We start from the raw sequence: 20582 nt of genomic DNA, 5'->3' as shown, positions 1-20582 counted from the left end.
CTTCTTAAATACGTTTTCCCAGAGGTGCATCCAGCTCAGCCCCTGGGCTCAGCCATGTCCTACAGCGGGTCTGTGGTAGCTGTATATGGCCCAGGACAGTCTTTTCTCAGCATGCAGACACTCTGCTGCCAACACCTTGCCATAGACACTCAATAGTGGAGGAAAGGTAAAGTGCAAAGAGTGTCAGTTGTCTCAAGTATCTTGAAAACAAGCAGAAAAACACCAGATGCAGGTGTACCTCTACTAAATTATCACTTCTTCAGAAGCAAAGACTAACAGTACAACAAATTCTTCTCTTCGTTTACAGTCTCCTCTAAATTCCAAGACTAGCTACTCTTCAATCTGCCAGTTGGCTTCAAGAGAGAGGACACGAAGTGGGGAAGTATCACTCACCACTGCCATTTTCTCCATCTAGCAATAAGCACTGAATAGCACCCAAAATTCTGTGTGCCCTTCAGAGTTATCCTGACTGCGATCTACTTTTAAGCACTTCAGAGGATCTTTCAAGAAACACAGACACGGGACCCCTCCAACAGAGTACTTTCTAGGACACTACACAGAAGTCTTCACTAGTGGGACAGGCTCAGGTGAGGCACATAGAGAAGACTGACTTAAGAGCCAGGAAATCAGACACACAGATCAAGTCAAACAACAGGAAATAAAAGAGCAGATTTTTTTAAATTATTGTTTTTGTCAATCACTGCAGCCCAGGGTTGTAGCATTTCTACACTACAAGAATGTGGTGTGATTGTCAACCATGAAATAGAAGTGATGAAAACCATGGATGGGTCACTGTATTATTGCTCTGCTCTTCCAGAAGAAGAAGAAAAAAAATTAAAACCATACACCTTTTTCATCTGTGCAGAACCAGAAAATGCTAGACTTCATTTATATAATGGAAAAGTAGCCAGATCATACTGACCATTTCATGAGCTAGGGACCACAAAGAAAGCAGAAAAGGCACGACTGCTGCATTATAAAGGTCTGCTGACAGAAATCATTACAGCAGAAAGGCCCAGCCTGTCCCAAAATTGGTCATTTGTGACCTTGGCAAAGCATCTCTAACAGAAGGATCTTGACTGTTGAAAACAGACAGAGAATATGTCTTCAGTGGCTGAGAAGCCAAGAGGAAGAAGGGTAGGAATAATGAATCTAACTTTATCAAGTTACACTGTTTGGATAAAAGGATGTTTAATATTACACTATTTACCCACTCTTCTGTTTCCTGTCCCCCCTCTCCTTAGGCACTGCACCATAAGAAGACAGAATAGTTTAGATGCACAAGATCAAGTGATCTTGTTCAAGTTTCTGCCTCTGAATCCCAACTCAAACTTCTATCCAGGTTCAAACACATTCCTTCAAATTATTACTTGTCCAAGCCTTACCTTAATTAAGAGGGGAACCTTCTCTTGGTACAAGAACAGCATTTAAATGAGGCAAACGTGGGAACACAGGTAATGTCATAGGAATGCTCAAGACTAGCTAAGACTTCTTATTAGCACCCCTTACCCATTACAGCTGTTTATACTCCTACTTAGAGATCTACATAACTCCAAGTAAAGCAAGTCTTCAAAACTGTTTTGAGACAGGACATGAGCTAAGTCCACAAAACCAGAGTGCTAATCACCACAGAGTGATGACGACAGCTTTCAGAGGAAAAAGGTGCTAATCCGTTATCCACTACTGAATGGCCTACTAAAGTAAAAAATCTCTTGCTTGGAATGTTTATTTTCTAATGAGAAAGAGAGACTCATTGGGTTGACAAGAATAAATTCACAATTCAGAATAAATCCTAGCTGTGACAACAAAAACAAGACACTGTACTAAAACTGATCTTCTTTGAAAACCATTTCTCTCATATAGAAGCTGTGACAAATTATTTTTTTATACCTCACTATCTTATACTGTAGTGGTTTCATTAGTAGAGTGTGAAGGCTAAAGCCTGGCTTTTGCAGAGATTCACTTCTTGGCAATTTTTTGAGAGTAATTCCACAGCCAACCAGACAAAGCATCACCTGGACTGCAGAGCAATGCAGCACTCATATGTCTGTGCTACTCCCTTCAGTAGCACAAAGCACCTCAACAGCAAACAGCTTCTGAAATACACACTTCATTTAATGCTAGCAGGCACTGATGCAAGTAACTGAAGATAGCTCTGCTGGCCTCCACTTTTCACAAAAGCCATCCAGCTAGAGATATATAATTATGTAATTATACACAGTAATATCTTGTACCTTTTTCTTTACTGAGCCTGGGAAGAAAGCTTAGCCCATTACTTTTGGTCAGTCACCATTTCTGTTTCAGCATTAGAAACCACAGTAATTCAAACTCATTAGGTCATCCATACAGTTTGCAGGATATAGGCAAAAACCCTTCAGAGACAAGCATCCATATCAGCAAAACACTGACACCAGCCCCACATTTCAGTTACCAATATGATTTAAACTGTATCTCTTTTCAAAGCCTTTTTCAGCCACATACAAAGAGGCAGAATTAGACTTGAGATGCAAATGCTTTTCTATTTCTGCAGTATGCACACAGGTCATCTCCAGAGTCACAGAAAATTCCGTCTCAATCCTCATCTTTGCTTCTGCATTTCATGAAAACCTCCCAGCTTGTGATCAGCCCCCTGGAAGGGCTTCGATCTTACAAAAACTGTTTTGAGGAAGTTAGAAGACATTACATGGTCTTTCTAAGCCACGTAAGACACGGTATTGAACACTCCAGAGCTTCCTCCTGCTGCAAAACAATTCACTGACAACATAAGGAAAATCCCAACCATTCTGATCCTTTTCAGAAACAGGAACTTGTTACAAACAACCACAGATGTAACAGCCTCACTGCTTTCCACTTCACTTCCCTAACTGACAGATCACTGGTCTGTTTCTCAGCTAAATCCTTATAAGTAGGTCTGAGCAGAGCTCCTTTGATTTTTTTTATTTTTTTTATTTTTTTATTTTTTTGCATCTATCGTGTTTTAACATTTGATAGTCACGACGTGTCCTTTCTCTGAAAACTTATCCCTATTGATGCCCTCAGAGCCATTTAAGGCTGGATGCTTGCCTTCCCTCCCCACCATCAAACCCCCAGCATAGCATTAGCACAGCTTTCATAACAGCGCTGAGAATGAAGCTTCTGTGCTGTGCACGAGTGTTGTCCTCACAGCTGAATGACCACAGCTCATGTATCCTTAACATAGCCCATATATATCACATCCACAAATTCCTCAATGGCATTTTTCACCACTTCAAAACTAAATACATAAATAAAACCACGCTGCTAATCCTCATCTCACCACGTGAATGCTTTCCTCACTTGCTATATCTAACTGCAATTTATTTAACACAACACAATTAGCAGAGGGAGATGAATCCATATCACTGTGCAGATTTTAAGGCCTCTGTTGGAATGAAAGAACTACAGCAGGGGTGATACCAATTTTTAAGTCCAAAAGGATCAGAGCTCCAATGTGCTAGCTGCAGTGCCTGGCTCCAAACCATCACTGCATCCTACATTTATGCTTCTTTTCCCCCCATAGACAATTGGAATTTCTTCAATGTACAACTTCCAGCAGTAGTTTGCACTGCTACGAGAGCTGGAATTCAAAAAAAAGTGGTAAATGTTACCAATGTATATAAACAGCCTATTCACGCTTGGTACTTCTTCCTTACATAACAAGTCTGTGCAGCACCCAGAGTCCATGCCAAAGGACAGCCACAATGCAGCATCCACAGCAAAGCTTGCACTTGTAAGCTGAGCAAGTGCAGAAAGCCACGCCAAGGTAAGCATGAAGCAGCTCAGCTTTTGTCCACAGAAAACACTTTATTATCCTTTTTTTCTCCCTTCCTCATACACATGGACTCACAATCAAATCATGCTTTTTCATCCCTGAGAGTGACTTCCCACTACTTAAGCACTATTTACAAAAAAATATAAAGAAAGAAAACCAAACAGCTCCCCCACACACCTTCCCATCCGTTGTCTTTCTGTAACCTCCAGAGCTAATGCCTTCTGTAGAAAACATGAGGACAGGCATCGTGCCCCATCCTCACAGGACTCATGTTCAATGGTTGACCTTTCCAATTCATTTACAAAGCCCAGCTGCTAAGCGGGACGCTGGCAGGTAGCAGCCAGGTGTCATGTCACACAACCCAAGACACTAAACACAATTACAATGATCCATAAGGATGCAGAACTGCTGCGCTGATAGCAGAATTACAGCTTTTAATAATGCATTATTCTGATCCCCTCATATATTATCTCTAGTAACTAAAGCCTTCGTTGTCAAAATCCTTCACATCTCAACTCAGAACTTAAGTTTTACCTTCTGTTCCCTTCCCCTGGCTCACCTCTGCTACTTGTCCATCAGCAATGCAGCCAGCCATGCTACTCAGAGCACAGCCCCCACCTGCAGCGCTTCCTGCATGCAGACAGGGGATGGGCATCTGCTTCTCATTACAACACCGGGCCCATCCTAACACTTGCTCGCAAGATAGACAATAGAGTTCAAGGAGCTGCTTCACAATTCACAGTGCTGAGGAGATGCCTCAGGTTTAAGAGCCCAAGAATACATTATCTTCTAAAACATGAACCTGATTTTCATTGATAGACCCCAATTTTGAATGTATGTATCTCCCACTGACAAGATTCAGTCTTTAATGATCCCAGATAGTTAAATGCTCAACTAATACACACAGCCTAGAAAACAGAAGATAAAATGAACAAGGACTTCTTCCTAGGAAGTGATTCCTCCCCTTACTCATGGCTATCTCACATGTAGGAAATGGACAGGAACCCTACAGGATTCAGTCTCCCCCAGTCTTATTCCTGAAGTAATAATACTAGCATCAATATCCAAGCACAACTCTTTTCCAATCCTCATTACTGCACTGGCAAATTATTTTTACCTCACTCCTCACTTCAATCCTACCTATTCCAGATAGCGCTTTTGCTTCTCTATAGTTGTGTGCATGCATATGTGTGTATAGAATATATACACATTAATATTGCATAGACACTTCATGGTTTTAATTACAAGAGCCAAGCTTTTTGCTTGTTTGTTTATTTTCTTTCCCTTTTAAAGCTAAAGCTTCTAGTAATAGACACAGTAGGACTGGCCATACACAGCCTACAGATTGAGAGGTGTCGACAGCTACCAAACATCAACACAGGCGATACCAATAACCAAGAAATTTAAAGTCAGTGGATTATCTACATTCATCAGAAGATTATTTTTTTACTAACATACAAGTAAACAAGAGAGATTACATGACATTAAGACAGCAGATCTATGTTAACAACAGTTTATGCTCAAGTCAGTATTCAGTCAATTGTGCTAAATCAGAATCACAGAATGGCTTAGGTTGAAGGGGACCTTAAAGTTCATCTAGTTCCAAATCCCTGTCATGTGCAGGGCTTCTCCCCATCAGATCAGGCGGCCCAAGGCCCCATCCAATCTGGCCTTGAATGCCTCCAGGGTTGGGGCATCCACAGCTTATCTGGGCAGTTATGCCAGCACCTCACCACCCTCTGAGTAAAAAATTTATTCTTAACCTCAATCTCCCCTCATACATTTTAAAGCCATTCCCTTTTGTCCTATCACTATCAAGACATGCAAATAGTCAGTTTTCCTCCTGCCTATAAGCTCTCTCCAAGTATGGTAAGTCCACAATGAGGTCTCCCCAAAGTCTTCTACAAGCTGAACAAGCCCAACTCCCTCAACCTTTATTGGAAGGGTACAGCCCTCTGATCATCTTTGTGGCTCTCCTCTGGACCAGCTCCAACAGCTCCACATTCTTCTTGGACTGGGGGCCCCAGGCCTGGACTCAGTACTCGAGATGGGGCCTCATGAGGGCCCCCTCCCTCTCCCTGCTGGTCACCCCTCTTTTGACACAGACCAGAATATTGTTGGCCTTCTGGGCTGTAGGAGCACACTGCTATCTCATGTTCAGCTTCTCATCCGCCAGAATCCCCAAGTCCTTCTCCACAGGGCTGCTCTCAATGAATTTTCCTTCCAACCTATATGCATATCTGGGATTGCCTCAAGTGCAACACTTTGTACTTGGCCTTGTTGAACCTCTTTAGATTCCCATGTGCCCACTTTTTGAGCATGTCCAGGTCCCTCTGGATGGCATCCCTTCCTTCTATTGTGTCAACTATACCATTCAGCTTAGTGTCATTAACAAACTTGCTGAATACACTCAGTATCTCTTTACCATATATACGGGAGTACTGGACATGGCTGAAGGCTGGCATGCTGTGTTCCACTTGAAGGGCTGGCCATGAAATCATTAGCACCAAAATCTGTAATTACTTTCCAGAAGCAATACTACCTTCTTTGAAGAAATACAGTGTCACCAGAACTGTGTTTACATGCACTTGCACCAACATTACTTGATAATGGACAGTAGCCAAGAGACTTCTCGATACAATACTCAGCTTATCTTCACTTCTGAGTGTTTTTCACCATGTGTTTCCAGCATTTCCAAAGAAAAAAAAAAAAAAAAAAAAGAGGGGGGAGGGGAGGGAAGGGAAGCACTTACTTTGGGTATCATTAAAACCCACTGTTGATATCTTGCAACCAAAGCTGGACAGTTTCTATGGTGAACAAAACCAATTATCATCATACAATTAAGTACCTTCACCATCCTAACTCCTTGGTGTCTCCAAGAAGGGCCTGACAGTTGAGTGGGTTGAAAAGAAGGAATTGTCAAGACAAAGCATTACAAGCTCATTGCCTTTTAAGAAACATTTTGACTTCAACTTTGTTTCATGCATTAACCAGCTACAGCAAGTCCAGAAAAGACAATATATCTCTGAAACAAAGCCTATAAAGATTCTCAATAAAACACAACCGAAAGCACAAGACAGACCACAAAGCTGCCATCAGATGCCTAAGGCCTCAGCACCTGCCCTTATCCTCTCCAAAGGCCGTTCCAATCCACAGCACACTGCTGACCACCACACCATCACCTAACCTCTTCAGAAGACTGCTATGGAAAGGCCACAATCCTGGCACAGCATTTGTCCCTGCTGGGCCCCAGCAAGGCAGGGGGAGGCAGCAGCAGGCACGTGCCATTCTTCCATGTGCACGACCCCCTTTCCCAGGTTGGGGCTCTGCTCTGCAAGGCGCGTTTTGCATTGCCTTCCTAGATGAAAGGCAAGAGGTCAAGAGGAAAAAAATGGCTGAAAGAGTGGTATTATGCAATACGAGAAGAAATGCAATAATAACTCATCGTCTCCTGGAGATTTCTCACAGCCCATTCTACTCACAAGCTGGATTACTGTAGCAAGAACGCGCAAAGCCGCATCCAAGAGGGCCGCAAGCTCAGCCCCGGGTGTTCACTGCAGATACAAAAGGGATGCTTACAGTCCAGGTGCTTCTTCTTGGGCCCCATCACTTCATGCGTGGTGGCTTTGCAGACGGCTCTGGCTACGGCCGATCCCGTAACGCTGTACTGAGCAGCTGCGATGCGATCTGTCAGCGTCTGACCCGACATCTTCGGTTGCCGTTCGTGCTGCTGCCTGCTCTGCAGAGGCAGAAAACACGCGAGGGGAAGGGGCTCGCGGGCTGCGGGCCGTGGGGAGGCGGGGGCCACCGCACAGAGCTCCTCCGGCCCCCCCCCCCGCCCTTCTGCGCGAACGTTCGCCTCGCCAGACAATTCCAGAGCGGCTGCTTGGGGCAAAAAAAAGGGCGATTTCAGGCACTGCGGGGATAGGAAAAAAATAAGGAGAATAGAGGAAGATGGCACAAACGGCGAATGAGGGCCTGGGGGCGGGGGGGGAACTGGGGAGGAAAGCTACCCCCACATCACCTGCCCCGCCGCCGCCTCCCCGGCCCGCCCGCTCCCCCCGCCCCGGGAAACGGACGCCATCAGCGCCCGGGGGGGTTGTCAGGCAGCGCCGGCACCGACCTGTCAGAGCGTCCTTCCCTCCGTCCTCCGGCCGCCGCCGCCGCCCAGGCCCCCCCCCCCGGCCCCGATAGCCCCAGGTGCGGGGCGGGCTGCCCCCTCCTCCCTCCGCCGCCGCCGCCGCCGCCGGGATGCGCTGGGCGTGCACGGCCGGGAGCCGCCGCTGCTATTTCCAGCCTAATCCTCCCGCAGCCTAATCCCCGAGCGACTGCCGCAGCAGCGCCGCCCCCAGCCCGGTGCAGAGGGCGGAACGCAGCCGGCCCGCACGCCGCCGCAGGTCGGTGGCCCGGCGCTGTCAGGTGACACGGCGCTGAGGCGGGCCGTGCTGAGCCGTGCTGAGCCGTACTGAACTGTGCTGAGCCGTGCTGAGCTGAGCCGGGCCGCTCGGTGCCGCCCGGGGAGCCCCGCCGCGCCCCTTAAAGGCGACGCCGAGAGCGTGCCGGGGGGCTGCGGGTATCCAGCGAAAATAATAATGAGAATAAAATCAATTGAATAGCGCCGAAAGAATAAAGAACGCGCAGCACCTTGCGCAAATGGGGAAGGCAGCAGGAGCCGCCCCGCCGATGCTTCTTCCTCTGTCTGCGGTACGGTCCCGTGGTTAAGCTTCGAAATGAGACATCCTCAAACTGCGTGCAAACTGAGCTTTCATTACTGCCTAAAGCCGTCGATGGCCCCGGAAAAATTCTCTTGGTTACTGAAGATATCCTAAGGACCGCGGTTGTTGTGCTGGACAGAGCGCATTGCCAACAGCAGCAGCTCCGGGGAGGGGGTGGGGGGTGTTGTATGGTTGAAACCCAATCGAGCAATGTGCGGATCCTTCGGAAATGTGGCGTACATGGATTAGCATAAATTGTCTGAACTTAGTTCTGGAGTAAAGTGATTTCGGTGGGTGGGGTATAAGCGGAATGGTGCTGGTAGCAATTGCATTGAGTTACTGTAAAAGCAAATTCAAGAAGGCGATGTATGCTGTTAATTACCCAAACACAGCAGTGCGTGCAGCCGGCACTGAAGATCCATGCATAGGAGGCAGTGGCTGGGTCGTGTTGCATGCAGACACACTGCACCATTTCCATTCATTGCACCAGGCGCACAGTGCTGTGTGGGAACTGTGTTCCATGACAGCATGAAACAGCAGCTTCTTCACTATTGCTTTTTTTTTTTTTTTTTTTCCCCTCTCTCTCTCATTTTAAATATAACTACCCAGAGGTTTTCAAGTTGCAGGTAGCCTGAAAGCTTGTTGTAGCAGGGCTCCAAAGTTCCAGTTCCTGTTTCTATGGGAAATGTCTTCTGAATAAAAAAAAACCCAAACCACTTCAGGTGGTGCTTGTGCGCCCTGAAGAAAGGTGCTCCGCCCCTCCAGCTCTCAATATGAGCCACACATCCTTCCTTTTGCAGAGTGAAAAGGTTCTTTCGAATTGCAAGACTGAAATGTTTTCTCGTGCACAGTATTCAAATCTAATTTGAAAATATCTGTCACATATGCTACTAACCACCAATAAGAAGTGTTAGGAACCTGCAAACTTTGAATGCTTTTGTATTTGAGAATTTGACCCTCATATGTGAGAATGTCACAGTCATATAGTGGGTGTCTGTAGATAATGTCCAACTTCACAGTAGGGAAGGTATTTCATTAGTGGTGTAACTTGTTATTAATGACCAGTATGTATATTGCACTTAACAACTTCCTGAAGGGAGGTTGTTATGAGGAGGGGTTTGGCCTCTTCTGCCAGGCAACAAACAGGACCCGAGGAAATGGCCACAAGTTGTATCAGATAAGGTTTAGACTGGACATAAGAAGGAACTTTTTCTCTCAGAGAGTGGTCAGGCACTGGAATAGTCTGCCCATGGAGGTGGTGGAGTTGCCATCCCTGGCAGTGTTCAAGGGGCATCTGGATAGGGAGCTAGGAGATATGGTTTAGTGGTTTTCTGTAGGTATGGTAAAGGGAGGATGGTTGGACTAGATGATCTTATAGATCCTTTCCAACCTTGTGTTTCTATAACTTCTAATCCTGAACCAAGCTTAATGTGACAGCCACGACTCTTTCTGAGCCAGCCCATATCACCATCAGCAGTTTCAGACACAGAGAAATCTTGGCTATGTCACCAAAACCATGGCTGTTTATACTCACCTCTTTTTTAGTTTCACATTGTTAAAATGTTTAAGTGAAAGATACTGTAACTTTATACTACAGACTTAAATGTAAGTTTTGCAAACTGAGTTTAAAAGAAAGGAATGATGAGGTCATCCAAAATTTGTGTGATAAACTTGCAATTTTCTGGGTCAAGAACTGGAGTAAGCAAAAAGAGCAATTTGCAGGGTTTGTTAAATGCAGCAATACAGAAGCATTTTTTAAAGTGTTAAATTAATTTATCTCCCATTACATGCATATTCAGCAACAAGTAATCAGTATCGTGAATACAAACCAGAGAGTGAGGCATGAAGAGATAATCAATACTGCTAAAATTCAAAGTAAAATGATGTGACCTACTGGAGCTGCACTGCCTTTGGATTTTAAAGCACCTGCCCCCAAACAAATGGAAACCAAATCAATCAATCAACCCCTCACTCCTCAAAACAGCAACAACAGTAAAACCACACCAGTAATCAGAAAAATAGAGTTCTAGTTTGTGATGCAAACCATTTAGGAAATAGGAACCATCCTGAAAAAGGAAAGACAATGGATGGAGCTGTCCAGGCCTGAACAGGTCTGGGATTGGAGCTACTATTTGATGAGGTTGTTCTAGGCACAGTTCTGAAGTCCCAGGGTGAGCTGGTTCTGTGGCTGATGGGGTGCACTTGGAGTTCTGGCTGAGGGCCGTGGAGGCAGTGGGGAAGTGTTCTTGCTGTTGAGAATAACCCAGAATGGTTCTATTTCTTGCCTCCTTGTAGCTGCACTTTCATCCTCATACTGAAGACCCTGACAAAGAAGATATACCAATGACTACAAAGCTGAGATAAATGCTCAAAACCAATTCTTAACAGATCTTGAAATAAGAAAAACTAAAAAATTGGTGGTCCGTGTTAATCTTATCCTCAGGCTCCTAAAGGAAGAGAAGGATGCATGTCTAGAGGCTGATGCATCTCACTTGAAAACTGGATTATAAAACAGAGATACCCTTGTCTCAAGTGATGCAAAGCATGTTGAGCTCTCAGTATCTAGTACATTTTAAGTTATGGTTTTCTTAACACATATCTTCAAATATTATGTTCAGTTTTGGCCCCTCACTACAAGAATATTGAGCTGTTTGAGTGTTTGCTGGGAAGAACAACTGTGCTGGAGAAAGTTCTGTGAAACGAGTTATGAGGAGTCATCATGGGGACTGAGGCTGCTTGGTCTGGAGAAGAGGAGGCTGAGGGGAGATCTCACTGATCTTTACAGCTACCTGAAAGGAGGTTGCAATAAGGAGATGTCAGTCTCTTTTCTCAAGTGACAAGTGATAGGACAGGAGGAAACATCGTCAAGTTGTGCCAGAGGAGCATTAGGTTGGATACCAGGAAGAATTTCTTCACAGAGGGGTTGGTGAAGCACTAGAATGGGCTGCCCAGGGCAATCATGGTGTCCCTGTCTATGCAGATGTGACACTAAGGGATGTGGTTTGATAAAGGGACTTAGTAGGGTCAGGTTGATGGTTGGGCTTGGTGATCTTGATAGTCTTCTCCAACCTAGCAGATTCTGTGGTTATAGTTCTACATTATTTTTTTGTTTCCCATCTGATCGTCTATTTCCAGCTTTCTCCTCTTGGGCCATCCAGTTCTCCAGCCAGATCTGGTGCTTTTTCCTCCTGCTTTTGTAGCCAGGCAAAGGGTTAGACTAATTCAGGTTCCGACCTGGTAACATCCAAGCCAGCAGTATACCCAGTGCTATTGCTTTGCTGCTACTCTTATGGCCAGTGATAGAAACAGAGTTCCTGGAGAGGTTGGCTGTCCCAGTGATGACAGCAGTGGGCCTATAAAATCCATGTAGCTGTGGTAAAGGGAAGAAAAGGACTTTACCAAGGAAGTGCATCCTTCTGTCCTGCTGCTTGCAGCAGAAGTTGCAAAACACCGGGACCAATAAATGCCAAAGTCATGAAATTTTCAGGAGTTCCTATGCTTTGTCTCTCAGTGCAAACTTATCTTCTGGTCTTGTGCAGTTTCTGTCCATGAAAATTCACTCAGCTTTTGTATCTCCTCTCATCAGGGGAGCTATACCAGTAATATTTTTTGTAACTGTGGCAATAAATGCCAAAGACAAATTAAAGCAAGTTGCCAGTTTTACAGTCAGTACAACAGCCCAAGAAGGAGGCAGCCGGGATGTGTTCATGCAGCCAAAGTAGACAATTGATTAAATGTGAATTATTTCTCCTGTGCACGAATATCAGTTTTATTCAGTATGCTTGTTTCCACTAGGACAACCTTAAAATTTGTTTAATCTTAAATGTCCCTACTGGTCTGACGAGCTAATGGACATCATCATCTACATTGCAAGGACCGTTTCTTCTTTTTTGAGTGGCTTTTGGGTCAGACCTAGTAACAGCACACACTTCAATGGATCCGAAGTAGAAGAAACACACAGATATACCAGAAATGGGACAAAAAATTCTAGTAATCATGAAAGTTGATGTTCATAAAACTACTCACTATTATTTCCCCCATATAATTTCACATTCTCTGTAGTTCTGAAGCTTTTTGCTTCAGTTCGCAGCACGTATTTTAATATATTCATTAGAGATGATAGCTTTGTATTTATATTAGGCAGCTGTGAGAAATAGTTTAAGGAATAAGGAAGTCCGCAGGTCAGCTTAAATACAAATATTCCATTGAAGCTGTCGATAGCGGGAAGGGGAACATCTGTCAGATAATTTAGGTAAATCATGCGAGGCTTCACAGATATTAGCGTGAGACAGATTTGCAGCAGTATACAGAAACAGATAATTTCCTACTAATTGACTTGTAAAATTTATTACTCATTGACTAATTGACAATCCTGTCTCTGAACGCAAAATAACTCAGAAGAAATTGATCAAAGCTGCATCATTTCCTCAAGGAGGGAAGCATGCTGCCTGAAATAAAGTTCAAGTTTCATTTCTGTGTATTCCATGTTTAACAAGAAGAGGTGATGCATGGAACAGAGAACAGACTTTCGAACTACCTTTGCTATAGGAGCAGTAAGTTTTCATATTCAAGCAAAAAATAGTTCTGCTCTTTGGGTAAAGGAGCATTATTTTGTTATTTGGACTAACAAAGTGTCACCATTTTTCTGCCAGTGGTGAACTATTTTTGTATTTATTTATAACTGTAATACTTGTGTATTGGTGGAATTGTTGTTGTATTCTAGCTATGGCCATTGTGTACAGCAGTGGGTACACTTCACTATCACTTGTCTGGCTTCCGTCTGCCCATCCAATGCCAGCTCCAAGGTGCTATACCTTGCATGGAGCAGAAGTGGTACAAGTGGCTGAAAGCTTGGCTGAGAAGCGCTGAGGCGGCATTCAGACACATGATGCCCTTTTTGTCTCCCACCCTTTTATTTCTCTCCATCTCTTCTCCCTGTTTGCACCCTTTCTCACAGACATCATCAAAGCCAGTATTGCCCCAAATAATAAGATAAATCCCCAACGGATTTACATGAGCAAAGCTGCAGTGTATGATTCCTCTTGATCAAATTAGCAAAGACTTGCAAGGAGAAATCTTTTCTATATGCTGTCAAGAGAGTGTAATTTCATTTCTTTGCTGTGCTAAATAAAGTAAAGCATAGCTGTGGTCCTAGAAGCCAGGTCTGATCTCTCACCAACTGCCTGGTTCCTGACAGAGAATGAAAGTGGCAAATGGTCCATAGCTACAAAAGGGACAATGCTGTTCAACAGTAACTGTAATATCCAAATGCTTTTCTGTAAGCTGTGTGTATTTATAGCATGTTTTTATTTTATTTGTTGTTTAGTATATGTAGCAGCTGATGGACAGAAAGTGGTCCAACATGCCACTACTAAAGAGGTAACAGCAAGCTCTTTTGGGTAATGCGCAGTGTCTTTGGTAGCTTTTATGCACCATAGGAGCAGGCCTTAATCAATAAGAACCTGATGTACTGTAGAAAGAACTACAAGAAGAGTTTGCTGAGGTTCAGCAAAATGCATTTTTGTTGCAGTCAGTGGGCATGTAGTAACATCTGAACCTCAGGACTAAGCTTTAGACCACATGCTGTGTACCCCATCTGCTGCTGCTCTGTATACACACAGCTGTAAGTGCAACAACAGTGAAGTATTGTCAGCCTGCTGATAAATTTCTCAAGTTTTAATTTCAGTGACATATTAATTCAGCAGAGGTTCAATAGATGTCAGACTTGTCAAATAAAAGTAAGATTTTCAACCCAGAGGGTAGAATAAATTTTTAAGGGAAAAAAAAAAAACCAAGAAAAAAAAACCAAACAGATTAAATCTGTAATACTTCTTGACCAAACTCTACCTCTGTTCACTCAGAAAATAAAAATAAAAAGTAAAGGTGAGGTAGGCAAATAGACACTTTAATGTATGATAAAATGCACATGTATAATATATATATTATAGTCAATTTTTTATGCCTTTTTAACAATACTTAATCTTTTAATATTTTTAATTTGTATGGTTTTCAGCACACATAATTTAAAGCTCAGTCTGATAATGTAAGACCAAATTCTTCATCTACTCTTCTGATATAGTAATATGTCTGGTCTTCCAAGCCTGAGGTTTCTCTTTAAACTTATCACCATAGGAGCCACCATAGGAGGGCACTTTTGATTGCATTCATCTCTGGTGGCAACCCAAGGGCCATTTTGGTGGTGGGATTTGATCAGTCAGCTCCTTCTCCAGGACTTCATGCAGTGTATATCTAATGATCTTGTGCAGTGTTGACTGCATCCCAATCATATAAAAGACTAAGCCCTTCTGATTTTGGATTGCACAGTAAACTGGGATTGTTACCACCACTTTAATACAGTCAAGTGCATATATCTAGAAGCAAATCCTGTAAGATTACTTGTTGAAAAGCTTTTACTCTGAAAGGGATTAGAGGTCATAGCAGGCAAGTAACATATTTGAACTTCCAGTATGATGCCATGTGGGTAGACCTGGTGAGAAGTATGGCTTTATAATCAGATCCACCAACAGCAGTAGGGTTTGATTTTCATCTCTTTATATGGCATGGATGACACCAGTAATACAAGACTGCTTAAATTCTTATTTCCACTCAAGACTGGAGTGTTAGGAGGCTCTTGCTGTCCTCTTCACCTGGCTCCTCATGATTGACATGTGGACCAGGGCTACAAGCTCTCCATAAATTGAAGCTATATAAGCCATTTGTTAACAGAGGAAGTAGAAAAGAACAAAACAATTTTTTTTTGTCAGGAGAATTTGTGAAAGGTAGAGGTTATTTACTGGTATTCTTTTCTGTCCCACTGTAGATGTGTGCACTCCTACCAACTGTGTATCCTACCACAGGGTTTTTCAGTCTCCAGCCCTACATCTTACTTGGAAAAACTTTATATTCCTATGCAGAATGAGAAAAGACCACTCTTGTCTGCACATATATCATGCTGGTAATTACTGGGCATGAGTGTTGCCCGGTGTAGCTCTGATGCTTTTCCTCCAGCAGCTCACACCATGGAGCCATACTTGCTTGCTTTCAAGGTATTCCCCATTTCTTTTCTGATTATGGAGTGAATTTCTTGTTTCATCAAAACTGCTTGCACTTGAATAGAAATCCAGAAAACCTGTTCTTAACCTCTTGAAAATCAGGACTATAAAAACAGTTATGGATTTGATGCTGAATACACAGGTGAATTCCTTTTATTCTTACTGGTCACACACTGTCAGGCTATCACAAGAAACCATAATTGCCACAGTACATGCAAGTTCTGGTTATAGTTAGTAAAATAAAAATATTATTTAAAGAAAATACATCAAAATTAATTTTTCCTTGAGTTTAGCTCAGATGGGCAAGCAGGATTTTGACAGCTCAAAATATACAAAAATGTACAGGAGTGCTTAAATGTCATCCTTAACTAAGAAAAGAGGTGTTTATCCTGCTACTGTAGGGTACTCTAGGAGCACTTACAAAAATGCCATTAAAAAATGATCCAAGGAATGGAACACCACCCCTAAGATGGCTGGCTGAGAGAGCTGGGGTTGCTCAGCCTGGAGAACAGAAGGCTCCAGGGTGACCTGAGAGTGGCCTAGCAGTATCTAAAGTTGGGCTGTAAGAAAGAAGGGGACAGACTCTATAGGATGGAGTACATATGGTCTGTTATGGTAGGACAAGGGGAAATGGTTTCAAACTAAAACACGTGAGATTTAGATTGAGTATAAAGAAGTTTTTTACAGTAAGGATGATGAGACACTAAAACAGATAACACAGAGAGGCTGTGGAAATCCCATCCCTGGACACATTCAAGTTCAGGCTGGATGGGGCCCAGAGCACCCTAATCTAGATGTAGGTGTCCCTGGTTTTTTTGCAGGGCAGTTGGACTAGGTGGCCTTAAGTGTTTCTTTAAAGGTCCCTTCCAACTCAAAATGTTCTATGATGATTCTGTCATTCTATGAAAACAATTAACTGTTAATTACTTTATGTTCAGAAAAAAAGAGCTGAGCACTTCCTGATGCCATGTTGAGTTCTACCTATGAGAAGAAAGATGCGAACTTTACTGAGATTTTTCAATCTCTGTTTAGCTGTCTGATGAGATGGACAGATGTGTTTTAGAAGTACTGAGTGCCAACTGTCTCCTTGAAAATGATGGAACTCAAGTATTTTGCATCCTTGAGAAGTGTGGGTTTTGTTTGTTTTTTTTTACTTTCAAGGTCCAAAGGTTGACAGGAGCAAGTTATTGATATTGCCTCATGTTGGAAATGATATATGTGAGATATTGCCTTTAAGCAAAGTTTGGAGGGCAGCAACAAATTCAAGACAAGAACCAGGAAATGTGATGCTCTTAAATGTGTATATTTAGAAATAGCATGCGTGGTTTCATCTATGAATTCTGCTTCCAATGGGTAGAATGGCAAAAATGATCCCCATGAGGAACTGTGGTAAGGGACGAGGCTTTGATAATAAGATACTCCTAGAGTGAGGCCTTGTGAAAGATGTCATTGTAGGGCCTGTAGGAGGAAGAGAGTAAAAATTGTTAGAAATATTTTCTTGAAGAAGAGCAGCAGCTTCTAGAGACAAACATGGATCAAGACCAAAGTGTGATCACATACTGCCTGAATGACCATGTTTACTGGCCAATTATTTGTATCCCTGGGTAGATACTTAATTAAGTGCCTATGTGGAAGACTTCTGTCTAAAATAATAACTGATCCAGATCTAGCCTGAGTCTCATTTTCATGTGTTGCTAATAGGAAAATTATGGCCATTATGGAACAGAATTGACTGTTGATATTTTTGCTTCACAATGTACTTTGCTTTCTCCTTAATTTCCATGGTGTCCTCCATTCAAAGAACTCTGAGTATTTTACAAATGCTAATTTAGCCTCTCAACTGCACTGCATGGAAGGTAAGCATTATTAGCCCCAGGGACTGCCTTCTCTTTATGCTGAGAAAGTGCGTACCACACTGCTGGCACTATTAGAAACCTCGCATAATAAGATGTTTGTAAAGCTGCAGATCCAAGGAGCAAAACCAATAAAAAGTTATCTTTTTTCAGTATGAAACAATTATGCCAGCTTAAAAACAGGAAGGAAAATGCAGATCTTTATTTTATTTATTTATTTATTTATTTAAAGTGAAAAACATAGAAAGGATGTCGTAGAGAAAACGTGTGTAATATTATACTCCTCTTTCTTTGTTTGTTCTGTGGGAGGTGTGCAAACACGGTTAATAAGCATAAGAACACCTGCGTGTGGTTTTCAGCTGTGTAAATAGCAGTTTATAAGTCTTACCGCTGTAAATAACAATAGAGAATGTGGAATTTTATCCTTTTGCATCTTTTTTTCACTTCACAGTGTCAGACTTGGCAGATCAGGGCAGAACACAGAGTATTTGTGGGTGTTTCATCTGGCTGAATTTCACTGGGAGAGCTGTAGAGGGAATATAGCCCACTGCGTTGTACTAACAAATTCATATTTATGTGTCCTTTAAATAATTAATGATATGCATTTATGTCTCTTTAATAAGTATTCATAGGAATAAACAGCCCTTTCCATATAACATGCAGACCTGCAGACTTTGCTTTTTGGTTACATTGCATTTCACTGGGATTCTGAGCCTACCTAATACTCATCAAAAGAATAGAATGTTGTAGGTGCACATACTACTTCCCAGTGACCATTCTTTGCCTCAACGTGTTCAGTAAAGGGCATCTCTGACTTTCTTGGGTTTGTTGAATTCAGCACACAAAAGGAAAGAAAACAGAACAAGTTAATACTAGCTGCTTGCTCGCCAGGAACTAAAGGAATATGTATCAGGAGTAAGTGCACTGAGCTTGTTATCGTTATGAAGGGAGATCAACTCAACCTGTACAATAGAAACATACTTTAATATTTTTGATAAATGTTGGTCTTAATGGTGTCACTAATGATAAAGAGACCCACTCTGATTAATTTTGTCTTTTGAGCTTTTCTACTAAGTAAAAAAACCACACTTGTCAGTAAAAAATAACACACCATTTTCTTAAACCTGGACTGTATGCATTTTTTAATATATTTTTTAATATATTACTAGTGTTATCATCATTAAATCAATTAGATTTTTGATAGGGGTGAAGTGTTCTTTATCTCTCAGGACTGACATTGGGGAGTTCACTGAATCCATCATGAAAGTTTGATATCCAGAATATTTGGTAGTTATTCTGATCTCTGATAATGGCTTTGGAATAGATGTAATGAAGTGGAATAACTCATTTAGGTTTCATCTTGTCAACATCATTATTAATTTAGAACACCCATTTTTGAAGATTAAAAGTAGCTGTTCATGATCTGCATTGGCAAACAAAGAACTAAGCAGAACAGCGGGGCTGGATTTCCTGTCTGCTGCCACCCTCTCATGCCACTCCTGTCACATAAAGTATCTGGAGATATACCAAGATCAGCCCACAACTATTTCTATTGGCACAAAAAGCAATACAGGGTTGACACACTGCCTCTTGATGGCCTTTGGGTAGGAATGATGGCTGATGTCAACCATGAACGGCGCTAATGGGGACACTGCAGTGCCTCATCATGATGGTTTTTCTAATCTATATTAGGCATGAAAGATAATTTAGTGGTCATTGCAATGCATCATATAGCCCACAGCTCAACTGTATTGCTGAAGCTAGGCCTAAATTACACGGTAGGCCTCTATTTAAAATGCCAGAGCAGTCCGCAGAGTTAATTCGAACTGTTGGAGACTACCATAGCATGTAAACTGTTGTGATGATGATACGGGGCAACATAGGAATGCCCCTGCATGCTCTGGTTTTTAGTGTGTTTGTTTTTCACTGCAGTCAGACATGCTTGAAACATTATTAGACTACTTTAGAACAAACAAAGAAAAAAACAACCACAAAACTCTGAAGGAAAAAAAAAAAAAAAAAAAAGAAATTTCATGCTATATCATTGCTTCTCAAAACCAGAACCAAAACTCTTCAAGCACAGCTTTCTATTGTGCACTGGCAACACAAGACTGTGAGGTAGTGGCTACTTATGCAAGCGAATCAGACACAGGGGGCTTTATCTGTGTACTATTTGCATACTTACAGTTCTCTACAGTAGTTACCTGGGAGGGGTAATATCTGAGCATCGTTTCTTATGGTTTAGCCATCTTTGGTCCAGTATTCCTGCGTGGTTTTCATAGAGAGTGTGGGAAAAAAAGAATGTATAAAAGCATGGAAGGTAAACAAAATATTTGGCAGATTTTCTGTGTGTATTTGATGCAGGTTTAAAACAAGACTCTTGATCATGCAAACTTCCTTTATAATCAGGGGTCTGAATGACAGGAAGTCTAAAACCCAGTACAAAGGCCACAAAAATGCCTTGATCCTTCTGAGACCGGGTGGGGTTAGGGAAGACAGAAATCTTCATGAGAATCAAGCACATTCTCTTTATGATGCCAAATGCCATAAAAATGCAGGAATCCAAAGAACCCAGATACAAAGATGTTTTTATTCTTGTTATGTCATTCATGTTGCTGCTGAGGTTTCTCTGAACAATGAGAAATTTCTCTCTTCACAAGTCTGGAAGTCAGGACTAATTGCAGCCCTTGCTATCAAACTCAACACTTAAAACTATGACAAAATAAAAATTCTCTTTGACATTCCCTGAACTGTCTTTAAGTTTTGCACTGAAGTTTGCTGATTTAGAGCAATTGGATGAGGTGGATTCCTTAGCATTGATGACCACTTGTTGTTTACATACTTGGTTTTGGCTCATGTTCAGCCCACGACGTCAAGGAACTTCTTTTGGCATCTTAAGGTGAACAGCTGAGATAACAATTCAAGTGCATAGAAACCATGACTTTTTTTTTTTTTCCTTTTTCTTTTTCTTTTCTTTTTTTAAGCAAATATAGCTGAGCATTTCTTCTCCATGTAACACATACAGCAAATAAAAAAACAGGTAATATAATCAGACAATATTTTTGAGTGGCTTAGGTCATTGTATTGCTCTTCTCCCTGAAGGACAGTACTAAATTACAAAAAGAGAAAATCAAACAGTGTTCATAAAACAGCAATAAAGACTTGCACCAAA

At 42.2% G+C, this 20582-nt stretch overlaps 1 protein-coding gene across 1 annotated transcript in view; it reads right to left on the bottom strand.

Annotated features, from left to right (window-relative positions):
* SNAP91 (synaptosome associated protein 91) overlaps nucleotides 1-8278 on the bottom strand; it is a 67243-nt gene extending 58965 nt beyond the window's left edge. Inside the window, exons 1-2 of the mRNA XM_015858986.3 lie at nucleotides 7914-8278; nucleotides 7370-7529 (exon numbers count right to left, since the gene is read on the bottom strand). Of these exons, the coding sequence (XP_015714472.2) occupies nucleotides 7370-7499 (130 nt within the window). The 5' untranslated portion in view covers nucleotides 7500-7529; nucleotides 7914-8278. The remainder of the gene's footprint in view (nucleotides 1-7369; nucleotides 7530-7913) is intronic.
* Between the last annotated feature and the right edge of the window lie 12304 nt (nucleotides 8279-20582).

Source organism: Coturnix japonica, chromosome 3, assembly GCF_054131305.1.
Source record: "Coturnix japonica strain WE chromosome 3, WE-NBRP24, whole genome shotgun sequence".
NCBI classification, from domain to species: Eukaryota; Metazoa; Chordata; class Aves; order Galliformes; family Phasianidae; genus Coturnix; species Coturnix japonica.
Note: the sequence above shows the minus strand (reverse complement) of the source record. Positions and strands in the feature narration are given on the sequence as shown.